Here is a 24,238-nt window from a genome sequence, read left to right as displayed (position 1 = left end):
AAGGTCACAGGCCTACAGTAGTTAGACTAAGCTTTCACTAGAGGCCGCCACTTAACCAACCGACCTCGGCTGTTATGAGGCCCATTAAACTCGGAGACAGTGAGTCATTGCGAAACCAATCAAGGTCATTTATGGCTTAACCTGTCCAGAAGGCGTCTGTCTAGCTACAGCAGAGGGCAGCTTTTCCATTAGAGCAGCCAGAGAGTGTGTTCTGATGGGATCACAGGGCAAACTGTGGGGAAACCTCTAACGAGTGCATCGGCCCAGGCGGTGGGGCTTTCTATGAGTAATTCTGACCGCACAGAGTGGCTTTGCGTTGTCCGCACAGGGGGACGGTGCTGTCCTGGCTCTGGCCCTCCATGTCCATGTCGAGAAGGCTTGGATGGGCGGCACCCACCCCGGCGCTCACTCCGCTGTCACCCGAACCCAGCGGACTGTCACAGCTGCTCCCCGGAGATGAGCTGAGCGTCTGGGACAGAGAGGATAGTTTCCACGGGTCCGGACGTGCCCGAGCTGGGGTGGGGCGGGGGCGGGGAGCGAACTCGAGGGTTTTGGGGCGCTCTAGCGTGCCCATATGGCTGTCCGGCTCTGGCACGGGAATTGGAGGAGGGGGTTTGCGCCGGGGGACTGTGGGGAAGACCATAGACGGGTCAGGGAGACGTGGAATGTCAAGAGTTTCACGAGAACCTGGAGGAGAACATATGGATAACATGAAAGACACCGTAAATGACATATATATATATATATATTTATATATATATATATTTATATTTATATATTTTAAAATCATATTTGATATCTTGTATAATGATGCTTATTTTTAAAGCACATTTCACCCTCATTACAATTTTTTTATTATATATACATTATATGTATAAATATATATACTGTAATACAGCAGTAAAAGGAAAAACTATTATAGTAAGGTTTAAAATATTGTCTTTATGCAAATTTATATACTATTGTATAATATCACAAAAATAATCTAATTCTCATTACTGTAATATCAAACATATACACAGTATATATATACACACGCTATATTTAATATTATATTATATACACTATACAGCAATATTTTTATTACAGTCAGGAGAATCACTATTGATTACAAAAGTTCTTAGTGATTTTAGAAGATTTTCTTGGAGCAATCTGATGGATGGATGGATTGAACGATAGATAGATTGAATGACAGATGGATTGAACGATAGATAGATTGAATGACAGATGGATTGAACGATAGATAGATTGAATGATAGATGGATTGAACGATAGATAGATTGAATGATAGATGGATGGATAGATTGATCGATAGATTGAACGATAGATTGAACAATAGATAGATTGAATGATAGATGGATTGAATGATAGAGATAGATAGATAGATAGATAGATAGATAGATAGATAGATAGATAGATAGATAGATAGATAGATAGATAGATAGATAGATAGATAGATAGATAGATAGATAGATGGATGGATGGATGGATGATGGATGGATGGATGGATGGATGAATGGATGGATAGATTGAACGATAGATAGATTGAATGATAGATGGATTGATGGATGGATAGATCAATGGATAGATTGAACGATAGATAGATAGATAGATAGATAGATAGATAGATAGATAGATAGATAGATAGATAGATAGATAGATAGATAGATAGATAGATAGATAGATAGATAGATAGATTGAACGATAGATGGATGGATGGATGGATAGATTGAACGATAGATAGATTGAATGATAGATGGATGGAATGATAGATAGATTGATGGAAAGATAGATAGATAGATTGAATGATGGATGGATGGATGTTGGATGGATAGATTGAACGATAGATGGATTGAACGATAGATAGATTGAATGACAGATGGATGATAGATGGATGGAAGGATAGATAGAACGATAGATAGATAGAACGATAGATAGATAGATAGATAGATAGATAGATAGATAGATAGATAGATAGATAGATAGATAGATAGATAGATAGATAGATAGATAGATAGATAGATAGATAGATAGATAGATAGATTGAACGATAGATGGATGGATGGATGGATAGATTGAACGATAGATAGATTGAATGATAGATGGATGGAATGATAGATAGATTGATGGAAAGATAGATAGATAGATTGAATGATGGATGGATGGATGTTGGATGGATAGATTGAACGATAGATGGATTGAACGATAGATAGATTGAATGACAGATGGATGATAGATGGATGGAAGGATAGATAGAACGATAGATAGATAGAACGATAGATAGATAGATAGATAGATAGATAGATAGATAGATAGATAGATAGATAGATAGATAGATAGATAGATAGATAGATAGATAGATAGATAGATAGATAGATAGATAGATATATAGATAGATAGATAGATAGATAGATAGATAGATAGATAGATAGATAGATTGAACGATAGATTGAATAATAGATGGATTGAACGATAGATAGATTGAATGACAGATGGATTGAACGATAGATAGATTGAATGATAGATGGATTGAACGATAGATGGATTGAATGACAGATGGATTGAACGATAGATAGATTGAATGATAGATGGATTGAACGATAGATAGATTGAATGATAGATGGATGGATAGATTGATCGATAGATTGAACGATAGATTGAACAATAGATAGATTGAATGATAGATGGATTGAATGATAGAGATAGATAGATAGATAGATAGATAGATAGATAGATAGATAGATAGATAGATAGATAGATAGATAGATAGATAGATAGATAGATAGATAGATAGATAGATAGATAGATAGATAGATAGATAGATAGATAGATAGATGGATGGATGGATGATGGATGGATGGATGGATGGATGGATGAATGGATGGATAGATTGAACGATAGATAGATTGAATGATAGATGGATTGATGGATGGATAGATCAATGGATAGATTGAACGATAGATAGATAGATAGATAGATAGATAGATAGATAGATAGATAGATAGATAGATAGATAGATAGATAGATAGATAGATAGATAGATAGATAGATAGATAGATAGATAGATTGAACGATAGATGGATGGATGGATGGATAGATTGAACGATAGATAGATTGAATGATAGATGGATGGAATGATAGATAGATTGATGGAAAGATAGATAGATAGATTGAATGATGGATGGATGGATGTTGGATGGATAGATTGAACGATAGATGGATTGAACGATAGATAGATTGAATGACAGATGGATGATAGATGGATGGAAGGATAGATAGAACGATAGATAGATAGAACGATAGAACGATAGATAGATAGATAGATAGATAGATAGATAGATAGATAGATAGATAGATAGATAGATTGAACGATAGATGGATGGATGGATGGATAGATTGAACGATAGATAGATTGAATGATAGATGGATGGAATGATAGATAGATTGATGGAAAGATAGATAGATAGATTGAATGATGGATGGATGGATGTTGGATGGATAGATTGAACGATAGATGGATTGAACGATAGATAGATTGAATGACAGATGGATGATAGATGGATGGAAGGATAGATAGAACGATAGATAGATAGAACGATAGAACGATAGATAGATAGATAGATAGATAGATAGATAGATAGATAGATAGATAGATAGATAGATAGATAGATAGATAGATAGATAGATTGAACGATAGATAGATAGATAGATAGATAGATAGATAGATAGATAGATAGATAGATAGATAGATAGATAGATAGATAGATAGATAGATAGATAGATAGATAGATAGATAGATAGATAGAACGATAGAACGATAGATAGATAGATAGATAGATAGATAGATAGATAGATAGATAGATAGATAGATAGATAGATAGATAGATAGATAGATAGATAGATATTTTTAAACAAATATTATCTTTATGTTTTGTGACGTTTACTTAAGAACGATTGCAAAAAAAATCTCATTACTGTAAAGCAAAGAAAATATTTTAAATATTTTAAAGTACTTACACATCATGGAAGTATTATTTAGTTATATCGTTCTACAATATAAAATGTAATTTTGTGCAATTGAGCCAAAAGATGTTTTGACAAAGATTCACACAATACAGTATCAAAATACAGCACCTGTAAATGATGCGATGGTCGGGGCTGGAGCGGGGGGGAAGGGCATACTCCCGTCAGAAGGGGTGCGGCGATGCCCCACGACCGTCTGTGCTCGAGGGCGAATGGCCCCATCCGAGGGGGTGCGGCGGTGCCCGCGGTTTAATGCCATCGCTGCAGAGACGTGGGTGGGCGTGAGGGACTGATTGGGCTCTCGTTTGAAGCTCTCAGCCTTCAGGTCCAGCAGGGGGTTTAAGGCCGGCGCAGGAGAGATCACCGGAAGAGCACTACTAGGGGTCGGGGTAAAGTCATCGGGGTCAGACGGCAGGAGGGACTTGGTGGAGTTGCAGTCGGACAGAGAGGAAAGCGAGAGGAGGGTAACGGAGGGAGACGGGTCCATGCTGGGCAGGGTGGAGTCGTGATGCCGGTTCTGGGACAGGGAGAGTGACAGTGTGCGGCTGGGTGGAGAGGTGCTGCGTCTGAATCGACCCGTGCGCTGGAACAGGCCGTCCTTCTTCTTCCTCTGCTCCTCTCGCGGGTCCTGCTCATCTTGACTCATCTGGACACAAATGAATGAGTAATGTCACATGAGTTCAACAAAAGGTCAAATACATTGCATATGCCAATACAATATATTATCTATTAATATCTATCAGTGTCTATGCAATTTTAAAAAAAGAAGAACCATATTAAATATTGTTTCTAAAATATTTAAACATAGAAGTATTTGTTGCACTTAATGCAATAATATCTAATTTTGCAATGAAATGTTATATACAAATATACTATAAAATGATCATATATGTACATAATATTTACCTTAATTTAAATTTAGAAATCATTCTAATATGTTGATTTGCTGCTAAAACATATTTATTATTATTATTATTAATGTTGAATATTTATAATTATTATTTTTTGTAAATTTAAATGAATTATAACATTTATATTAGGGCTGTCAAAAGATTAATCGCGATTAATCGCATCCAAAATAAAAGTTTGTGTTTACATAATATATGTGTGTGTACTCTGTTAATTATTATTTATATATAAATACACACACATTCATGTATATATTTAAGAAATATTTGCATGTTTATACTGTATATACATTTATATAATCTATAATATATATAAATATAAATGTTTTCTATATAAAAATAATATTTTTTTCTTAAATATATACATGCTTGTGTGTGTATTTATATATAAATAATAATTAACAGAGTACACACACATATATTAGGTAAACACAAACTTTTATTTTGGATGCGATTAATCGCGATTAATCTTTTGACAGCCCTAATTTATTTACATATCAAATTACAAGCATTAATTTGCATAAATAGTACAATTAAATGTATAATAATTATTAATTAATTAAAGTATTAGGGCGCTTTCACACCTACCTTGTTTGGTCCGAATTTTATGACTTTTCAATTTGGTCCGAATGAAAATTACAGGCGTGAAACCTCCCCTGTACCACGGTCCGGACCAAACAGACGAAATTTGGTTCGACGAAAAGAGGTAGTCTCGGCCCGGATCAAACTGAACAAAGGTTTGGTTCGTTTCTAGTGTGAAAGCATTTTCTGTATGGTTCGGACTTTCAGACCATTTACAGGAAGTTCCTGTTTATTTTTGATATTATAATGTTATTTTTAAATTTCATCTAGGCTACATTGATTATGAAAAGTGAAAAGATGCGCAATATGTCAGAAGACAGAAAGTCAGAAATGATTTTGAAAGAAATTTTGTATGATTTTGCTTAGAAAGCCTTTCTTTAATGTGAATTTCGTTTTGTATAAATTGTATCTTAATTTGAATCAACGTTTCATCAGATAATTGCCTGAATTTAATAAATAAGAAGCAAATAGGCTATAGCAGACAATAATCGTGGGAGCGATCACATGCTTTACACATGAACTGGAGCGCGTCTCAAATAAACCAGGCTACTTGCCTCACAAACATGAGAAATATGTGTATATAAGGCTTGAAATGTCCACTTTTAAACATAACGAAAAGAAAATAGTCGAGCAATGCGCACTGTTCAATAGTGGCAACGATATGCGTCCGTTCATTCATTCTTGTCAAAGACGCTGACGTCAGACGCACGTCCGTTTACAAACCAATCAATGTCCAGATGCAGCCCACATAGATGATGACGAGTGGACGCAAGTGTGTCATGTAATGTTCTTTAGTGCGCTTGCATAATTGCAATGTGAAACCAAAACAAAACTAACCGAATGTATAAAATGTATCAAAACATGAACTTCGGTTCGGACCTTGGTGCGGACTTTCAGGTGTGAAAACGCCCTTAAAGGGTTAGTTCACCCAAAAATGAAAATTTTGTCATTAATAACTCACCCTCATGTCGTTCGACACCCGTAAGACCTCCGTTCATCTTCGGAACACAAATGAAGATATTTTAGTTGAAAGCTGATGGCTGAGAAAGGCTTCAGATAGGCCTCCATTGGCATTCAGTACATTTACACTCACAAGACCCATAAAAGGCACTTAAAACTTTGTTACAAAGTCCATCTCACCACAGTGACTCTACAATAATTTTACGATGCGACGACAATAGTTTTTGTGCGCAAAAAAAAATCAAAATAACACCTTTATCCAACTTGTTCTTGTCTTCCGTGTGTGCCTCCACGACGCATGCGCGAGAATATGACGCAGATCCGGCGTTCGGACACATGACCCAGAAGCGATTTGTTTACAAGCAGATGAAGACGCGCGTATCTAAGCTGTTGAATTCTACATTGATCGTGCTTTAGGTCTCGGCGTAGTTCTCAAAATCGGGCTAAAGTGTGCATTTCATGGATTCCCGAACGCCGGTGCTACGTCATATTCTCGCGCATGCGTCGTGGAGGCACACACGGAAGACAAGAAGAGGTTGAATAAATCAAATCAAATCAAATCAAATCACTTTATTTGTCACTCTACATATGCACAAGTGCAACAGTAGGTGAAATTCTTAGGTGCAGTTCCGAGCAACATGGTAGTCATGACATGACATGTACAACATTTAAAGCAGCATCAGATTACACTGATGCGCCCACAATTACTCACAGCACAGTAAACTCTACAATAAACAGTAAATAATTTACACAATGTGAGTGTAGTTCTCACAGCTTTAAACAATATACACATACTTACAATATACATATACTTTAAACAATATACACTAAACATACACTAAACAATATACATTACGCTATAATAGTAATAATAATATACAATGTACAGTATAAAATATTATTCACAGATTGAAAAATTGAAATCCAAAGTGCAATAGATGCTGTATGATAAATAAATGTGTATATAATGTGTGTTTATCTACAGTGGGTTGTGCTGAGTGATATTCTGTCCAGTGTGTGTTATGATCCTGATGGGTCAAGAGTTAAGGAGTCTGATTGTTTGTGGGAAGAAGCTGTTCTGGAGTCGGCTGGTGCGTGATCTGATGCTGCGGTACCGTCTGCCTGATGGCAGCAGTGAGAGCAGCCCATGGTTCGGGTGGCTAGAGTCTCTGATGATCCTCTGAGCTCTCTTCACACACCGCCTGACATAAATGTCCTGGAGGGAGGGAAGCTCACCTCCGATGATGCAGCTGGCCGTGCGCACTACCCTTTGCAGGGCTTTGCGGCTGCGGGCGGTACTGTTGCCGTACCAGGTGGTGATGCAGCCAGTCAGCAGGCTCTCTATGGTGCAGGTGTAGAACCGTGTGAGGATGTGGCGGCTCATTCCAAACCTCCTCAGCCGTCGCAGGAAGAAAAGGCGCTGATGAGCCTTCTTCACAACGGCCTCGGTGTGGACGGACCATGAGAGTTCCTCTGTGATGTGGACACCGAGGAACTTGAAGCTGCTGACTCTCTCCACCGGTGCTCCATCGATGGTGATGGGGCGGTGTTCTCTCTCATTCCTCCTGAAGTCGACCACCAGCTCCTTGGTCTTGCTGACGTTGAGGGAGAGGTTGTGCTCCTGACACCATCGTGTCAGAGTGTGCACCTCCTCTCTGTAGGCCGTTTCATCATTGTCAGTGATGAGACCTACCACCGTCGTATCGTCAGCAAACTTGATGATGGTGTTGGAGCTGTGGGTTGCCACACAGTCATGTGTGTACAAAGAGTACAGGAGTGGGCTGAGAACACAGCCCTGAGGGGCTCCAGTGTTGAGAGTCAGTGGTGAGGAGATGTTACTGCCCATTCTGACCACCTGGCGTCTGTTTGACAGGAAGTCCAGGATCCAGCTGCATAACAAGCTGTTTAAGCCGAGAGCCCGGAGTTTAATGTCAAGTATGGAGGGCACAATGGTGTTGAATGCTGAGCTGTAGTCTACAAACAGCATTCTCACATATGTGTTCCTCTTTTCCAGGTGGGAGAGAGCAGTGTGAATTGTTGATGAAATGGCATCATCAGTGGAGCGGTTTTTGCGGTATGCAAACTGCAGTGGGTCCAGTGAGGGGGGGAGAACAGAGCAGATGTGGTTTCTGACTAGTTTCTCAAAGCATTTGCTGATGATGGGGGTCAGAGCAACAGGACGCCAGTCGTTTAAGCAGAGTGTTTTTGACTGCTTAGGTACAGGAACAATGGTGGACGTTTTGAAGCATGTGGGGACCACAGACAGGGAGAGGGACAGGTTAAAAATGTCCGTGAAAACTCCAGCCAGTTGGCGCGCGCACGCTCTGATGACGCGGCCGGGAATCCCGTCTGGACCCGCAGCTTTTCGGACGTTCACCCGCCGGAAGGATCGGGTAACATCCGCTTCAGATACGGAGAGTGCACTAACCTCTGTATCTTCAGCCGCGAGCTCTCTCTCCGTGAGGGCGGTGTTATTTCCCTCAAAGCGAGCATAAAAGGTGTTGAGCTCGTCCGGGAGAGAGGCAGCGGTGTTCACGGTGGAGTTTGTGTTCCCTTTGTAGTCCGTGATGGTGTTAATTCCCCTCCACATGCTTCTGGAGTCGGTGGTGTTGAACTGTCCTTCAATCTTGTCCCTGTACTGGCGTTTTGCTGCTTTGATTGTTTTCCGGAGGGCATAACTTGCTTGTTTATGCTCCTCCGCATTACCAGAGTTAAAAGTGAAGGTCCGCGCATTGAGTGCCGCGCGAACATCCCCATTTATCCACGGCTTCTGGTTTGGGTACAGCCGAATTGTTTTGGTCGGAACAACGTCATCTACGCACTTCCTGATGAAACACGTTACGCTATCAGCGTAGACCTCGATGTCGTCATCAGAGGCCGACCGGAACATCTCCCAGTCCGCGTGATCAAAACAGTCCTGTAGCATAGAGTCCGATTGGTCTGACCAGCACTGGATGGTTCTGAGGGCGGGTGCTTCCTGTTTCAGTCTCTGCCTGTAAGCGGGCAAAAGTAGAATGGACGCGTGATCTGATTTGCCGAATGGTGGGCGAGGGAGGGACTTGTAACCCTCCTTGAAGGGGGAGTAGCAGTGGTCTAAAACACGGTTCCCTCGCGTGTTGATGCTAACATGTTGGTGGTATTTGGGTGCGATGCGCTTGAAGTTGGCTTTGTTAAAGTCCCCGGTCACAATAAACGCAGCCTCAGGATGCGCGGTTTCCTGCTCACTCACTGACCTATACAGTTCCTTTAGTGCCCGGTCTGTGTCGGCTTGTGGGGGAATATACACCGCTGTGATGATGACCGCGGTGAATTCCCTCGGTAGCCAGAATGGTCGGCACAGAACCATGAGAAATTCCAGATCAGGAGAGCAGAAAGACTTGATAGAGTGTACGTTCCTCTGATCACACCAGGATCGGTTGATCATAAAACACACACCCCCGCCTTTGCTTTTCCCGGAGAGATCTTTTTCTCTGTCCATCCGATGCACGGAGAACCCCGTGGTTTCGATGGCTGAGTCTGGAATCTCAGCGGACATCCAAGTTTCTGTAAGGCAGATAATGCAGCAGTCCTTCGTGTCTCGTTGGAAAGAGATCCGCGCTCTCAGCTCGCAGAGTTTATTGTCCAGAGACTGAACATTTGCCAGTAAAATACTGGGAAGCGGGGGTCGGTTTGCGCGGCGTCTTAATCTGACGAGTACGCCAGCTCTACAGCCCCTTCTCCGGCCGCGTCTCCGCGGCCGGGCCACCCAGACAAAGGGTTCCGCTGCTGTGTTTGTAAACGGCGTGTCGTCGTTGATGAATTTAAAGTCCGGTTTTCGGTGTGCGATTGCCGAACCAATGTCCAAAAGTGTCTGTCTGTCGTACGTAGTAAGGCAGACAACATCCAAGACAAAAAACACAAAAACTATAAACAGAACAAACAAAAAACTACAATGCTTCAGCAGAGCTTGCGACGTTGCGGCCGTCCTCGGCGCCATCTTGATCTTGAATAAAGTCGTTATTTTGATTTTTTTTATGCGCACAAAAACTATTGTCGTCGCTTCGTAAAATTATTGTAGAGCCACTGTGGTGAGATGGACTTTGTAACGACGTTTTTAGTGCCTTTTATGGGTCTTGTGAGTGTAAATGTACTGAATGCCAATGGAGGCCTATCTGAAGCCTTTCTCAGCCATCAGCTTTCAACTAAAATATCTTCATTTGTGTTCCGAAGATGAACGGAGGTCTTACGGGGGTCGAACGACATGAGGGTGAGTAATTAATGACAGTAATTTTCATTTTTGGGTGAACTAACCCTTTAATCAATATTTGCATCTTGTTTATGATAATATATATACTAAACATCGACTGAAAAACAACAACAGTTATGTCGGCGCTATAATCAGTCCTCTTATTTAGGGCCCTTAACCTGTTTTCTTTTATTACTTACTTTCCCACTTTCTCACTTTCTAACGGTGTGTACCTGTTGTCGTCCCAGCTGGAAGATGTCAGAGCCGAGGCCCACAGCAGCCAGTATGGAGGCACAGCTCAGCATCAGCAGGTCACTCTTCTTCCTCTGGCTGCTGCGCCGAAGCGTGGAGTCCTGCGAGCCCGTTCCCGGCCCTGTTCCCGCTGATCCTGAGCCCACCTCCTCCATCGCCCCATTACTGCCCATGTCAGGAGCCAGACGTCCTGGTGAACTGTCATCAAACTCACAATGCTCCTCTACACAGAAGATAAAGGTGATGAATTAATCATAAATAAGGAGAAACAGACCATAAAATGACTATAATTTCAGTTCATTAATTAGTTTGTCGTCCTGTGTTGGGTGATGATGGTCAGATCTGAGTGTCATTCAGACTCACCCATTTCATTTAGACTAGAGAATCCAGCTGTTATAGGAGCATGTTTTGGGGACTTCCCAAGATTTGGGGCACTGGAGGACCACACCTTGCCCTCCCCGAGTGATTTTAACCTAAACAAAAATAGTTTTAATTAACTTACAGGTATGCTGTAAAATAGTATTTTATGGTAATTCCTATCTTGACAATTCTCTGAAGAGTTTAGCATCGTAATGGACTTGGTAATGTTAGCTCCTTTTCTGCCATTGACTGAATTTTCTAGCTTTCTGTGTTTTCACTGTTATACGGTAGGGGGCGCTATTACACATCTTCTGAAAGAGTACAGAATCTCCATATCAAAACACAGGAAAAGAAGAAGCAAAAACAAGCGGTAGCATATGTAATAATATGCATATGTAAAATAACGTGATCATCAACATTAAACAGCAGATAAATCAAAACTGCCTAATGTTACTGAATGAAATGTCGACCCAGGACGAGCTTTAGGGCTGAAGCTTTGGGGTGTTGATGGACTCCATCTACTCCATCTGTGTTTTGATCATCGCTCTGAATTCGATCCAGACTATAGTCTTTGGCAAAACATAATTTTCTCAGATTTTTTTTCAAAATGTTGCTTTTAAATTAAACTTACCCATATTCAACTGTTGATTAAAAAAAAAAACAATGCTTGAAGCTAGATTTTTTTTTGGTTTAAAAGCAGAGGGTCTGTTTTTTCTTTTGATATATTGCATGTTCAGATATTCATACAACAAAATATTCTGGGGACTATTAATACTTTTGTGTAAATTATCAAAAATGCTGGGGCTGGCAACTTATTTTTCAAAAAAACGCTGGCGAATAAAAACATTAAGGACTAAAAAAGCTTTAATCTGCTGTAAACAATTTTGTTGCTAGATTTAGCAACTTTTCAGACTACCCTAGCAATAAAAAAGTTTTTATTTATTTTTCAACTTTTAGCACAACACCATAGGCTACAAGCTAGCTCAATAGGCAGAGCAGTTCATTCATAATTCCTTAAAGGACAACTCCGGTGAAAAATGAACCTAGGGGTAATTAACACATGGTTACCGAGTAGATCGTTCTCTGGGATGCGTTTTCATGAAAATCGAATGTAAAGAGTTTTATCTCTAAAAACAGATTAGCTTATAACGGTAGTGTATGGGGCATAGAATAAGTAAAGTTAAATCGCTAGTTAATACCACTAACAAGGCTCAAAATAGCCTCACACTAACACGGTAGCATAATGAGGGTCCCTACATGCAAACCGAAGCATTGAAAACTTTGTAAGTGTACAAACAGTTTAATAAGAAGATACTTTATAAAGACAGTACATTACGCGTACACAGACAGGAGCCATCTTGGAAAACAGTCTCGACAAGTCGAGCCACGAACGCTGCGCTAAGTGATGAACTGTGACTTGGAATCTCATATGGTCCGTTGTTTCCGGAAGAAAGCACTGAACGCAACAGAGAAAATAAATAAATAAAAATAATAATAAAAAAAACTGAACGCAACAGAGACTACTGCTTCCAAAGGATACACACTACAGAGATGGCGGATTATTCAACCGTGGCTCGACTTGTCGAGACTGTTTTCCAAGATGGCTCCTGTCTGTATACGCGTAATGTACTGTTTTTCACCGGAGTTGTCCATTAAGATCGCTGTGGAAATGTGGAAATCGCTGTAAAAACCGGAAGATCATTTAGGTAGCATATTTACGGAGCCCTGCACATGACATGCAGGAAAAAAAATTGTAGGCTAAATCGTGTGCACGATTTATAAATCGAGGGAACTAATTCGTACATTTTGCACACAATCTACTTTTTTTTTTCATGTGCGGGACTCTGTACATATTAACTAACCCATTGCTTTCAGATATTTTACAAACAAATCTAAATTAGCATTTCAAATAATATCTACGCATTACATAATGCCGTAGTTTTGCCTTGGGATTACGTAATGACGGCATAGCGCAATGACGTCACAACGTCATTTAGCAACTTTAAGCAACAAATTGATCTGCCTTTAGCAACTTCCCCAGAAAATTAGTTGGCAACTTTTAAAGTATGATTTTCAAACACTAGCCATTGATTTTTAAAAATGGTTACAGAGAAAAAGTTGGTATTGTAAACAAAAAGACTGAGGATCACACACTAACAGACTTTAAGTCGTTCTGAACACAATCTCATGGAGACCAATGAAAACTATTTGTGTTTTAACAATTTGTTCTAAAATCGGCTCAAAATATCAAACATGTCTGATATACTCCGACTGGATATATATATATATATAAATAAATAAATAAATTATATTAAAATATGTATTAAAATTGGCACAAAACCTTTACTGGAGAAATTATATATTAACATTATATATAATTTGAAAAAATAAAATGAAATCTAATATTCTTTTGGTGTACCTGTCCTCCCCCCCGACTCTCTCCCGCTGATGTGTGGAGCTGGGCCCCCATGTTCGGCCCTTCTTCTTGGTCCCTAGGTCCTCTTTCTTACACACTGCCGTCCGGCCCCACGTCTTCCTCCCATCACTGGGTGTCACTAGACCATACATACAAATGATGCCATCAATATGAACACATTTCAGAAAATATTCAATATTATGTTTGTTTTAGCTTACTACATATTGCTACAAAACCACATGAAGTATGGATTAAATAGAAACACAAGTATGTAAGCTAAGACAGTCTCAATGCACTCACAGACACGATAAACTCTTTTATGTGTCTGGATATTGATTGTTGGCACATGGCAGCGCAGGCATACGTCAATATGTACTGAGCTGTCCAGCAATGCACTCTGGTTCTTATTTATTCCACTATATAAAACCCAAACATTCCTCTCGTCTTGACTTACGGCGTATCGCTCTGAGGCGAGGAATGACCCCTGGGCTGGCTGGAGGAGTGGTGCTTTCGCTCCCCTGACCTTTCCTCTTGTCCACACTCGGTGACGCTTGCACCGTGATCTTATGCTCGAAACCTAGAACAGACACACGCTGTCAGAGACTTGAGGGACTTTCACACCAAGGACACCAAGGATTTTTCTCTCATTTGCTTTTTTGTTGTCTTTTTTTACCTTTTATAGCAACTTTTCGCCTATTTTGATTATTTTAAAGTCTTTTTTAGGCGTGGTGAGTTTTTGGTGTTTTCTGATAATAATCAGAACACTGTCATCAGTTGGTGTGGATGCTACTATAGTTATTGTTATAGTTATCATTTATGATGTAAACAGGCCTTTACAAAATATGATTCAACACTTTATAACACTTAAAAGTTGGCCTGAAACGGATGTTGCGACAGTCTTTTCTCCCCTATTGTGGCGTATATCCGAGTGAGATTGCTTCTCAAACAAGAAAAAATGTAGAGCGGGACTTGATTTTGTCCATAGATGTTGTTTATTTTGATTAAAGATGAACATGAACTAAGAAACTAAAATCGTTTATATATATATTTTTTTTTTGGGCAATATTCCATAAAAAAATAAGAATTATCAATTTTGATTTCATAGTGACATTAAAGGTGCAGTAAGCAATTTCTGAGAAAAGCTGTTGAAAGTGGATCAGACTGAGCCCAACACACGTATAGCCAATCAGCAGTAGGGGGTGTGTCCTCTCGTGATGGGGGAGGAGAGAGAGAGTTAGCCAATCAGCAGTAGGGGCGTGTCCTCTCGTGATGGGGAGGAGAGAGAGTTAGCCAATCAGCAGTAGGGGTGTGTCCTCTCGTGATGGGGAGGAGAGAGAGTTAGCCAATCAGCAGTAGGGGTGTGTCCTCTCGTGATGGGGGAGGAGAGAGAGTTAGCCAATCAGCAGTAGGGGTGTGTCCTCTCGTGATGGGGAGGAGAGAGAGAGTTAGCCAATCAGCAGTAAGGGGCGTGTCTCGTGATGGGGGAGGAGAGAGAGTTGGCCAATCAGCAGTAGGGGGCGTGTCCTCTCGTGATGGGGAAGAGAGAGAGTTAGCCAATCAGCAGTAGGGGGCGTGTCCTCGCGTGATGGGGAGGAGAAAGAGTTAGCCAATCAGCAGTAGGGCCGTGTCCTCTCGTGATGGGGGAGGAGAGAGAGAGTTAGCCAATCAACAGTAGGGGGCGTGTCTCGTGATGGGGGAGGAGAGTTGGCCAATCAGCAGTAGGGGTGTGTCCTCTCGTGATGGGGGAGGAGAGAGAGAGTTGGCCAATCAGCAGTAGGGGTGTGTCCTCTCGTGATGGGGGAGGAGAGAGAGTTAGCCAATCAGCAGTAGGGGCGTGTCCTCTCGTGATGGGGGAGGAGAGAGGGAGTTGGCCAATCAACAGTAGGGGGCGTGTCTCGTGATGGGGGAGGAGAGAGAGTTGGCCTATCAGCAGTAGGGGTGTGTCCTCTCGTGATGGGGGAGGAGAGAGAGAGTTGGCCAATCAGCAGTAGGGGTGTGTCCTCTCGTGATGGGGGAGGAGAGAGAGAGTTGGCCAATCAGCAGTAGGGGTGTGTCCTCTCGTGATGGGGGAGGAGAGAGAGAGTTGGCCAATCAGCAGTAGGGGTGTGTCCTCTCGTGATGGGGGAGGAGAGAGAGTTAGCCAATCAGCAGTAGGGGTGTGTCCTCTCGTGATGGGGGAGGAGAGTTGGCCAATCAGCAGTAGGGGTGTGTCCTCTCGTGATGGGGGAGGAGAGAGAGTTAGCCAATCAGCAGTAGGGGTGTGTCCTCTCGTGATGGGGGAAGAGAGAGAGAGTTAGCCAATCAGCAGTAGGGGCGTGTCCTCTCGTGATGGGGGAGGAGAGAGAGTGAGCCAATCAGCAGTAGGGGTGTGTCCTCTCGTGATGGGGGAAGAGAGAGAGAGTTAGCCAATCAGCAGTAGGGGCGTGTCCTCTCGTGATGGGGGAGGAGAGAGAGTTAGCCAATCAGCAGTAGGGGTGTGTCCTCTCGTGATGGGGGAGGAGAGAGAGAGTTAGCCAATCAGCAGTAGGGGCGTGTCCTCTCGTGATGGGGGAGGAGAGAGAGTTAGCCAATCAGCAGTAGGGGTGTGTCCTCTCGTGATGGGGGAAGAGAGAGAGTTAGCCAATCAGCAGTAGGGGCGTGTCCTCTCGTGATGGGGGAGGAGAGAGAGTTAGCCAATCAGCAGTAGGGGTGTGTCCTCTCGTGATGGAGGAAGAGAGAGAGAGTTAGCCAATCAGCAGTAGGGGCGTGTCCTCTCGTGATGGGGGAGGAGAGAGAGTTAGCCAATCAGCAGTAGGGGTGTGTCCTCTCGTGATGGGGGAAGAGAGAGAGAGTTAGCCAATCAGCAGTAGGGGCGTGTCCTCTCGTGATGGGGGAGGAGAGAGAGTGAGCTAATCAGCAGTAGGGGTGTGTCCTCTCGTGATGGGGGAGGAGAGAGAGAGTTAGCCAATCAGCAGTAGGGGCATGTCCTCTCGTGATGGGGGAGGAGAGAGAGAGTTAGCCAATCAGCAGTATGGGCGTGTCCTCTCGTGATGGGGGAGGAGAGAGAGTTAGCCAATCAGCAGTAGGGGCATGTCCTCTCGTGATGGGGGAGGAGAGAGAGAGTTAACCAATCAGCAGTAGGGGTGTGTCCTCTCGTGATGGGGGAGGAGAGAGAGTTAGCCAATCAGCAGTAGGGCCGTGTCCTCTCGTGATGGGGGAGGAGAGAGAGTGAGCTAATCAGCAGTAGGGGCGTGTCCTCTCGTGATGGGGGAGGAGAGAGAGTGAGCTAATCAGCAGTAGGGGACATGGAGTGAGAGTGAGCAAGAGGGAGATTTGAAGAAAGACTGTAGAAAGAGAGATGGCTGGGAGACATTACAAAAGAGAAAAGATCAGAGGAATATCACTGGTTATGATCAGGCAAGAGCTCTAGGACCCGCGTTAATATTAGAAAAGCTTTCCTGAGAAGGCCTGAAGACAGACGTCAAGGTTGTGTTGTTTCTGCTCCATATGTGAGTAACATTGGTTTTGCTATGTTTCATATAACCAGTGCTGTTGTAATGTCAGGTGTAGTGACAGGACAGTTTTGAGTGTTATTGATTGTCTTGAGCTCCTGGCGACTAAGGCCCCATTTACACTGCATGGTTCAAGTGACCCAATTCCGATTTTACCCTCCAGATCGGATTTAACAAGTAAACGTGTAAGCAGGAAAAAAACGCATGAATTCTGATATCCTCAGATCGGATTCAGGCCTCACTCATATGTGGTAATAAATCCGATATGATTGGGATATGTGCATTTGCGTCTGCCATGTAAGCGGTCAAATCGGATAATCCCCAGTAAATGCGAGTCGTACGTCATTGAAAAAGGGACGAAGGCAAATGACGCCAACTCAGGTGGTCATGTTTCATGTTCAGGTGGTCAGGTGGACTCAAACTGCGATCACATGACACTAATGACACTCTTTTTTTCTCTGCCTTACAAGAGCAATGTTTTGCTGACCTTTAATTTAAAGATTAATAAACATTGAATAATCATCTCGTCTGCATCCATTGCATATCGCGCCGTTTTACTTCCTTTTCCGTATCAGAACGTCTTGGACTGTTTCACCAGTGTAGTATAGTGTAAATGCAAATATTGGATACGGTCGCTTTTAAAAGATGATGCAAGCGGGTCGTCAAAAAAATAATTGGATATAGTCACCAAATCGGAATATTTGTAAATGTGGCCTAACAGCCAACTCTTGATTTTATAAAATCCTGTGTACTCTGTTTGTTTTTTCTTCTTCCTTTGAAGAAGCTGTGATAAAGAGACATCCACTCTTGCATTGCGTATTCATTCCTTTTTGTGGGCGGAGCAATGAGGGAGGGGGTGTGTTTGTTTGGGCTGATTTCACACATAAACAATGTTTCTCAGAAATCGCTTACTGCACCTTTAAGGACATTTTGATTTGGACTTTTTCCAGGCAACAATTCAAAATCGTATAATTACAATTTACAATAATTAACAAATATAATTTTATGACTTACTTTTAAATTTTGGATTATTTTGATTAGCATTGTATGGTAAAAAATAAGGATTTGATTAAAAATAACTAATAAGTATATATATATATATATATATATATATATATATATATATATATATATATATATATATATATATATATATATATATATATATATATATATATATATATAGATTCCCATTCCACCCACCAGATGGCAGACTGATGCAGTTGCTGTCCCTGCCGAGTTTCAGCAGCCTGCTCTTTTTGAAGTGGCCTTTGCGTTTTTTAACATGTGGTTTCTCTTGATACATCTGATGGATGATGATGTTGAGCTCCCTCTCCACAATGTCGATCTCCCGCTCGGCTAACTCCTGCTCGCGCCTCCTCAGATGCTCCTCTTGCTCCCTCTGCTCCTCAGCGGCCCGTGCCAGAGCTTCCTCCCAGGATCGCAACTCCTAATGAACAGGCAGTTATTCAGACCACTAATCCACTAAGCCAACAAGTTATTGCTTATCATATTGTTAGTGTAATTTCTTTAAGGCGTGGATGATATGATTTTCCCACGCATTAGGTTCTCGTTGGTGCCTTTTGTATATTGGTTCACAATACTTGTGTAAACATACATGGGTCTCTTCATCACCCAAAATGACTACTGTACTGTATCTTTATTAGATCCTACATTTATAAAATATCCACCTGTAAATGTGTCTTGGTGAGCATAAGTTATCTAAACATTTTTAATGCACATAACTAATTAATACTTTTACTAAGCAAAGATGCATTCAAATTTATCAGTGACAGTAAAGACTTCTTTTGTTATAAAAATGTCTATATGATAAATGCTGTTTTTTCTATCTTTCTATATTTCTAAGAATATTGTGCATGTATCACAGTTTTCACAAAATATGAATCAGCTTAACTGTTTTAAACATTTATAATAAGAAGAAATATTTCTAATTTAACACCAAATCAGCATTTTAGAATGATTTATGAGGGAACGTGTTATTTTTAAATATTATTATAATTACAATTTTAAGTTATTTTAAATTGTAATAACATAACAATATTACTGTTTTTATAATGTATTTATTTTTGATCAAATAAATGCCTTGATGAACATAAGAGACAAAAAATCGTATTGACCCCAAACTATACTTTCTAATATAACTATTTTAATTATTTTGTAATTATTTTTATTTATGTATTATAATAATGATGCAACTTTGATGTGACCTGGTTTGAACAAATAGTAAATTAATATCAATTATAATATAAATATTATGGTGTTGTTTGGTAACGGACAGTAAATAAATAAAGCAAAGATTGTTACTGTATTATTGTAGATATTTTATTTGAAAGTGAAAAACTTGACAAGACTTTGATGTGACGTCTAGTATGTTAATATAAATACTAATAATTCATATAATGAAATAAATAATATTAATGATATAGTTAAATGATGTGGTATGATAGTATTGGTTGATAGTATGAAGGTAAATGGTGATCTATAATCCTTGTGTGAATATGAACTGAAACATGCATTGACCACAAGCTACTGGTAGGCTGTTAAATCCCTGAGATGAAACATCTATTAATGGTCCTTACCTTCTCCTTTGCTCGTAGTTCATCAAACATCTGCTGGATCTCCAGCCTCCAGTCTTCCTGCAGGGAATGGAAAGACTCCAGAGGCATCTGGAACATGGCTGATTGCTCAATGTCCACCAGTCTCTTCAGGATATTCCCAAAAGAAGGACGCCCATGTGGGTTAGGACACCAACACTCTAAAGAGAGAGAGAAAAGTCAGGATGTGATGTAAAGCAGGGGTTCTCAACTCTGGCCCTCGAGGTCCAATTTCCTGCAGAGTTTCGCTCCGACCTTGATCAAATGCACCTGCCTTAACTTTTAGTAGAGATAGTCTTATTATTGGGCGATACGAGGGTCCGTGGCTCTACTATTGGAGAAAGTGCTATGGCTAACTTGGATCACGTGTGCCTTGATAACCAATCACAATACAGCCTTGACGTTGTGCGAAAGTCAATCACTGTTTGCGGATACCATAGAAATGCATGAGAAGTGCCGTAAACTGAATTATACCTGTCACACAATTGTCTGTGACTTCTCTTATAACACAGCATATTTCTCGGTCTAAACTCTAAAAATAGATCAATCCAAAACGAATGTTTAGGAGCAAACATCTTGAAGATTAGCCGATGGGCTGTCGATTCATTAAATGATAGCCGTTTTCCCACAAAAGCGGTTTATTCAGTGTAGTGAAGCCTCTCCTCCATTGACATCCATTTAAAAAACTGCCTCTCCTTCAGCGTTAGCAGGGCTAACCTTACAGGCTTGCCTTCAAGTGGCTTTGTTTTTATGCCCAGTACAAATTGTCAGATTTTGGACGAAAAATGACCAATCGTGGCAATTCCGTGGACGTGGCTCCTAAACGGTGGTCTTACATCGTACTAAAGATGTGTACAATTACTAATTTTATAACCGTTTAACGGAAATTTTGCAACCGACTCGGTTACTATCGACTATCTGAACACTTAATCTATGAACAGTCAAATATCACACTGAATGCCGCTAAAAACAGATCAGATACATGCGAGTGCTTGCCTTGCATTATGATCACTGTATTAAACTTGAGCGTTCACTTAAGCAACGTTAGCCATTATAGACATATTTATTCAAATCAACAGTCAATAGGCAGCACAGGACCAATAAGTTCAAACCTAATAGCCTATAATAAACCGATTTCCTCAAATAAAAGTAAGTCCACATAAGTCAGCATGTTAAAGGGTTAGTTCACCCAAAAATGAAAATTCTGTCATTAATTACTCACCCTCATGTCGTTCGACACCCGTAAGACCTCCGTTCATCTTCGGAACACAAATGAAGATATTTTAGTTGAAAGCTGATGGCTGAGAAAGGCTTCAGACAGGCCTCCATTGGCATTCAGTACATTTACACTCACAAGACCCATAAAAGGCACTTAAAACGTCGTTACAAAGTCCATCTCACCACAGTGACTCTACAAAAATTTTACGAAGCGACGACAATAGTTTTTGTGCTGAAAAAAAAATCTAAATAACGACTTTATTCAACCTCTTCTTGTCTTCCGTGTGTGCCTCCACGACGCATGCGCAAGAATATGACGTAGCGCCGGCGTTCGGGAATCCATGAAATGCACACTTTAACCCCATTTGAGCACTACGCCGAGACCTAAAGCACGATCAATGTAGAATTCAACAGCTTAGACACGCGCGTCTTCCTCTGCTTGTAAACAAATCGCTTCTGGGTCATGTGTCCGAACGCCGGATCTGCGTCATATTCTCACGCATGCGTCGTGGAGGCACACACGGAAGACAAGAACAAGTTGGATAAAGGTGTTATTTTGATTTTTTTTGTGCACAAAAACTATTGTCGTCGCATCGTAAAATTATTGTAGAGTCACTGTGGTGAGATGGACTTTGTAACGACGTTTTAAGTGCCTTTTATGGGTCTTGTGAGTTTAAATGTACTGAATGCCAATGGAGGCCTATCTGAAGCCTTTCTCAGCCATCAGCTTTCAACTAAAATATCTTCATTTGTGTTCCAAAAATGAACGGAGGTCTTACGGGTGTCGAACAACATGAGGGTGAGTAATTAATGACAGAATTTACATTTTTGGGTGAACTAACCCTTTAAAGAGTAACTCAACCCCTGATCAGAGCCTAACTCCACCCACTGGCAATATTTGAAAAATGCTGGAAAAGTGGGCAGAGCCCAGCGGAGACAGAGGCGACAAACCGAGAGTGACGGATTGATTGACAGCTGGAGTGAAGTCGTTCTCATGTGATCAATTTCTTAGGGAATCCTGCTTGATTAGCTTGTTCAGGTGTGTTTGATTAGGGTTGGAAAGTGGACCTCGAAGGCCAGAGTTAAGAAGCCCTCATGTTCACAGGTCAATTTGACATGGGGTTCAACCAAAGCTGTTCTTACCTCCCAGCAGCTGTGCAAAGGCCTCGGGGCAGGTGGAGGGGATGGGAAGGGTCAGCTTGTTCATGGCAACTCCATAGGCCACAGCCAACGCGTCAATTTCACGGTACGGCACCTCACCAGTCAGCAGCTCCCAGAGTAACACTCCAAAACTAACACGCAAAAGACCATAATCAGTCGCAGAACCTCTAGTTAGGCTGCAAAACGTAGTCCAGAGGAGGACGGCAGCTCACCTCCATACGTCGCTGCTTTTTGAGAACAGAGAGAGCTTGATGACCTCTGGAGCCATCCAGGCATACGTGCCCGCCGCGCTCATCTTCGTGGTGCGATGCCATTCCCGAGCAAGCCCGAAGTCTGTGATCTTCAGAGTCTTTCCACACAGGTCGTCTCTCTCCACGGGCTCCAGAATCAGAACTGAAATGAAGAGCAGGGAAATATGAATAATGAATAGTGTAAACAATAACAACTTCTGCATGTAATATCCAGTAAGGAGTCTAATCAGAGGTCAAACCAGATCATTTGGCAAGCAGTAGCTTTACACAAAGATGGCAAACAACATCCTTGATTTGCAATTTAAATCAAACTTAAGTGCAAACATATGTAACACACATTTGAGTCATATGAGAATGACGTACACAGTGACACAAAAAATGCATCTACAGATCACGTTAGATCTCTATTAGTCTCGCATAACCAGACCTTCAGACTGACGGCAGAAGCTCTGGACTCCATAGCAGCTTTCATTGGCTAATGACCGCCTAGAAGACATCTGACTGACATGTAAAACAACCAATCACAGTTCGTTTTGTTCTGCATCATGTTCAGGGGTGTGAAAATATAACGTTGGTGTCCCTACAAGAACAGAGCTGTGTGTAAAACTTGGACGTATTTTAAAGAGTATACCCCTCAAACTTTACATACTTCACATACTTTTGAAAATCCAGCATTTAGTTGACCCTGATAATCGCTCATTGTCAAGGTTGTAAACATGACAGCTTTTTTTCCATAAGGGGGTTTGGCATCACAACGGCTTTGTAAGGTCCTCATTCTCATATTGTTTGAAGTTTTTCAAGATGAACTGGCATTACAAACCCATTTTTAACTTCTGTGACGTATTTCTGAGTGAAACCGGATGTTCATCGGGAACAAAATCTACGGTGGGATTTGATGATATCCATCAGGAATCAATTGGATCATGAAAAGTGACAGTTACTGTACTGTACCATTGTCACGTCCACCACCTGGAGTGCCCATGATCGCCACCAGAGGGCACTACTCCCGTCTCCCTTGCTTTACCATCACAAACTTTAATTCCCATAACCCCTTGCCTGGACCATTATTGTTTAAATCACTTCCACCTATGTGTCATTACCTCGTTGACTTTGCCTTTATAAGCCCTGTGTTTCAGTCATTCTTTGCTAAGTCTTGTTTGTGTCACACTGCAATACTGAGCGCTATTCTGGTTTCCCGTGTTTATATTTTTGACTGTTTTTTCATATTAGATACATTTGAGTGTTTGAAAGTTATGTTATAATACTACTCTGTGCGTTCGCTCGACGGCTACTATAAGAATCTTGTTCACGCTGCAGTAAGATAGATTGATATTAGGCATGGTAAAACATGGTACTTGCGGTAAATCAAGAAAACGAGATTTAAATAATAAGACTTAAGCCGTGTTTCCACCACAGGAACTTTCCCCAGGAACTAGGAATTTTGGGGTGGTACTCGGTGTGTTTCGACCGCTGGAACCAGGGTCTAAATGAAGTTCCAGGTAAATATTTCCCCCTCCAAACGGCCCTGCTCGCGATGCAGTACTTTTTCAAAGTTCGGGAACTTTCGGGGGTGGGACTTGCGCGCTGAACATGCTGATTGGTTGAGCTCACACAGCGTTTTATTTCAACCGGCATTTTTAAAAGTCTTTTGCGAGGTACGATCTGCGTTCAGTTAATATCAGTCTTGCTCTGTCTGGCCGATGGCGCGCGTTCGTCTCAGCAATCGCACGGTCAATGTCCGTAATAGCTGATAATAACATACGTTGTCTTATTTAA

The 24,238-nt window shown here is 41.3% G+C and overlaps 1 protein-coding gene across 1 annotated transcript in view; it reads right to left on the bottom strand.

Annotated features, from left to right (window-relative positions):
* Window positions 1-280: 280 nt before the first annotated feature.
* map3k10 (mitogen-activated protein kinase kinase kinase 10) overlaps window positions 281-24,238 on the bottom strand; it is a gene marked incomplete at both ends in the record, with an annotated part of 57,758 nt that continues 33,800 nt past the window's right edge. Inside the window, 10 exons of the mRNA XM_079825039.1 lie at window positions 281-687; window positions 4,135-4,669; window positions 10,932-11,173; window positions 11,314-11,423; window positions 13,730-13,865; window positions 14,181-14,303; window positions 18,421-18,667; window positions 19,818-19,993; window positions 22,194-22,342; window positions 22,424-22,604. Coding sequence (XP_079681165.1) covers window positions 281-687; window positions 4,135-4,669; window positions 10,932-11,173; window positions 11,314-11,423; window positions 13,730-13,865; window positions 14,181-14,303; window positions 18,421-18,667; window positions 19,818-19,993; window positions 22,194-22,342; window positions 22,424-22,604 — 2,306 coding nt within the window. The remainder of the gene's footprint in view (window positions 688-4,134; window positions 4,670-10,931; window positions 11,174-11,313; window positions 11,424-13,729; window positions 13,866-14,180; window positions 14,304-18,420; window positions 18,668-19,817; window positions 19,994-22,193; window positions 22,343-22,423; window positions 22,605-24,238) is intronic.

Source organism: Gobio gobio (assembly GCF_949357685.1).
Source record: "Gobio gobio genome assembly, chromosome: 9".
Taxonomy (NCBI): Eukaryota; Metazoa; Chordata; class Actinopteri; order Cypriniformes; family Gobionidae; genus Gobio; species Gobio gobio.
Note: the sequence above shows the minus strand (reverse complement) of the source record. Positions and strands in the feature narration are given on the sequence as shown.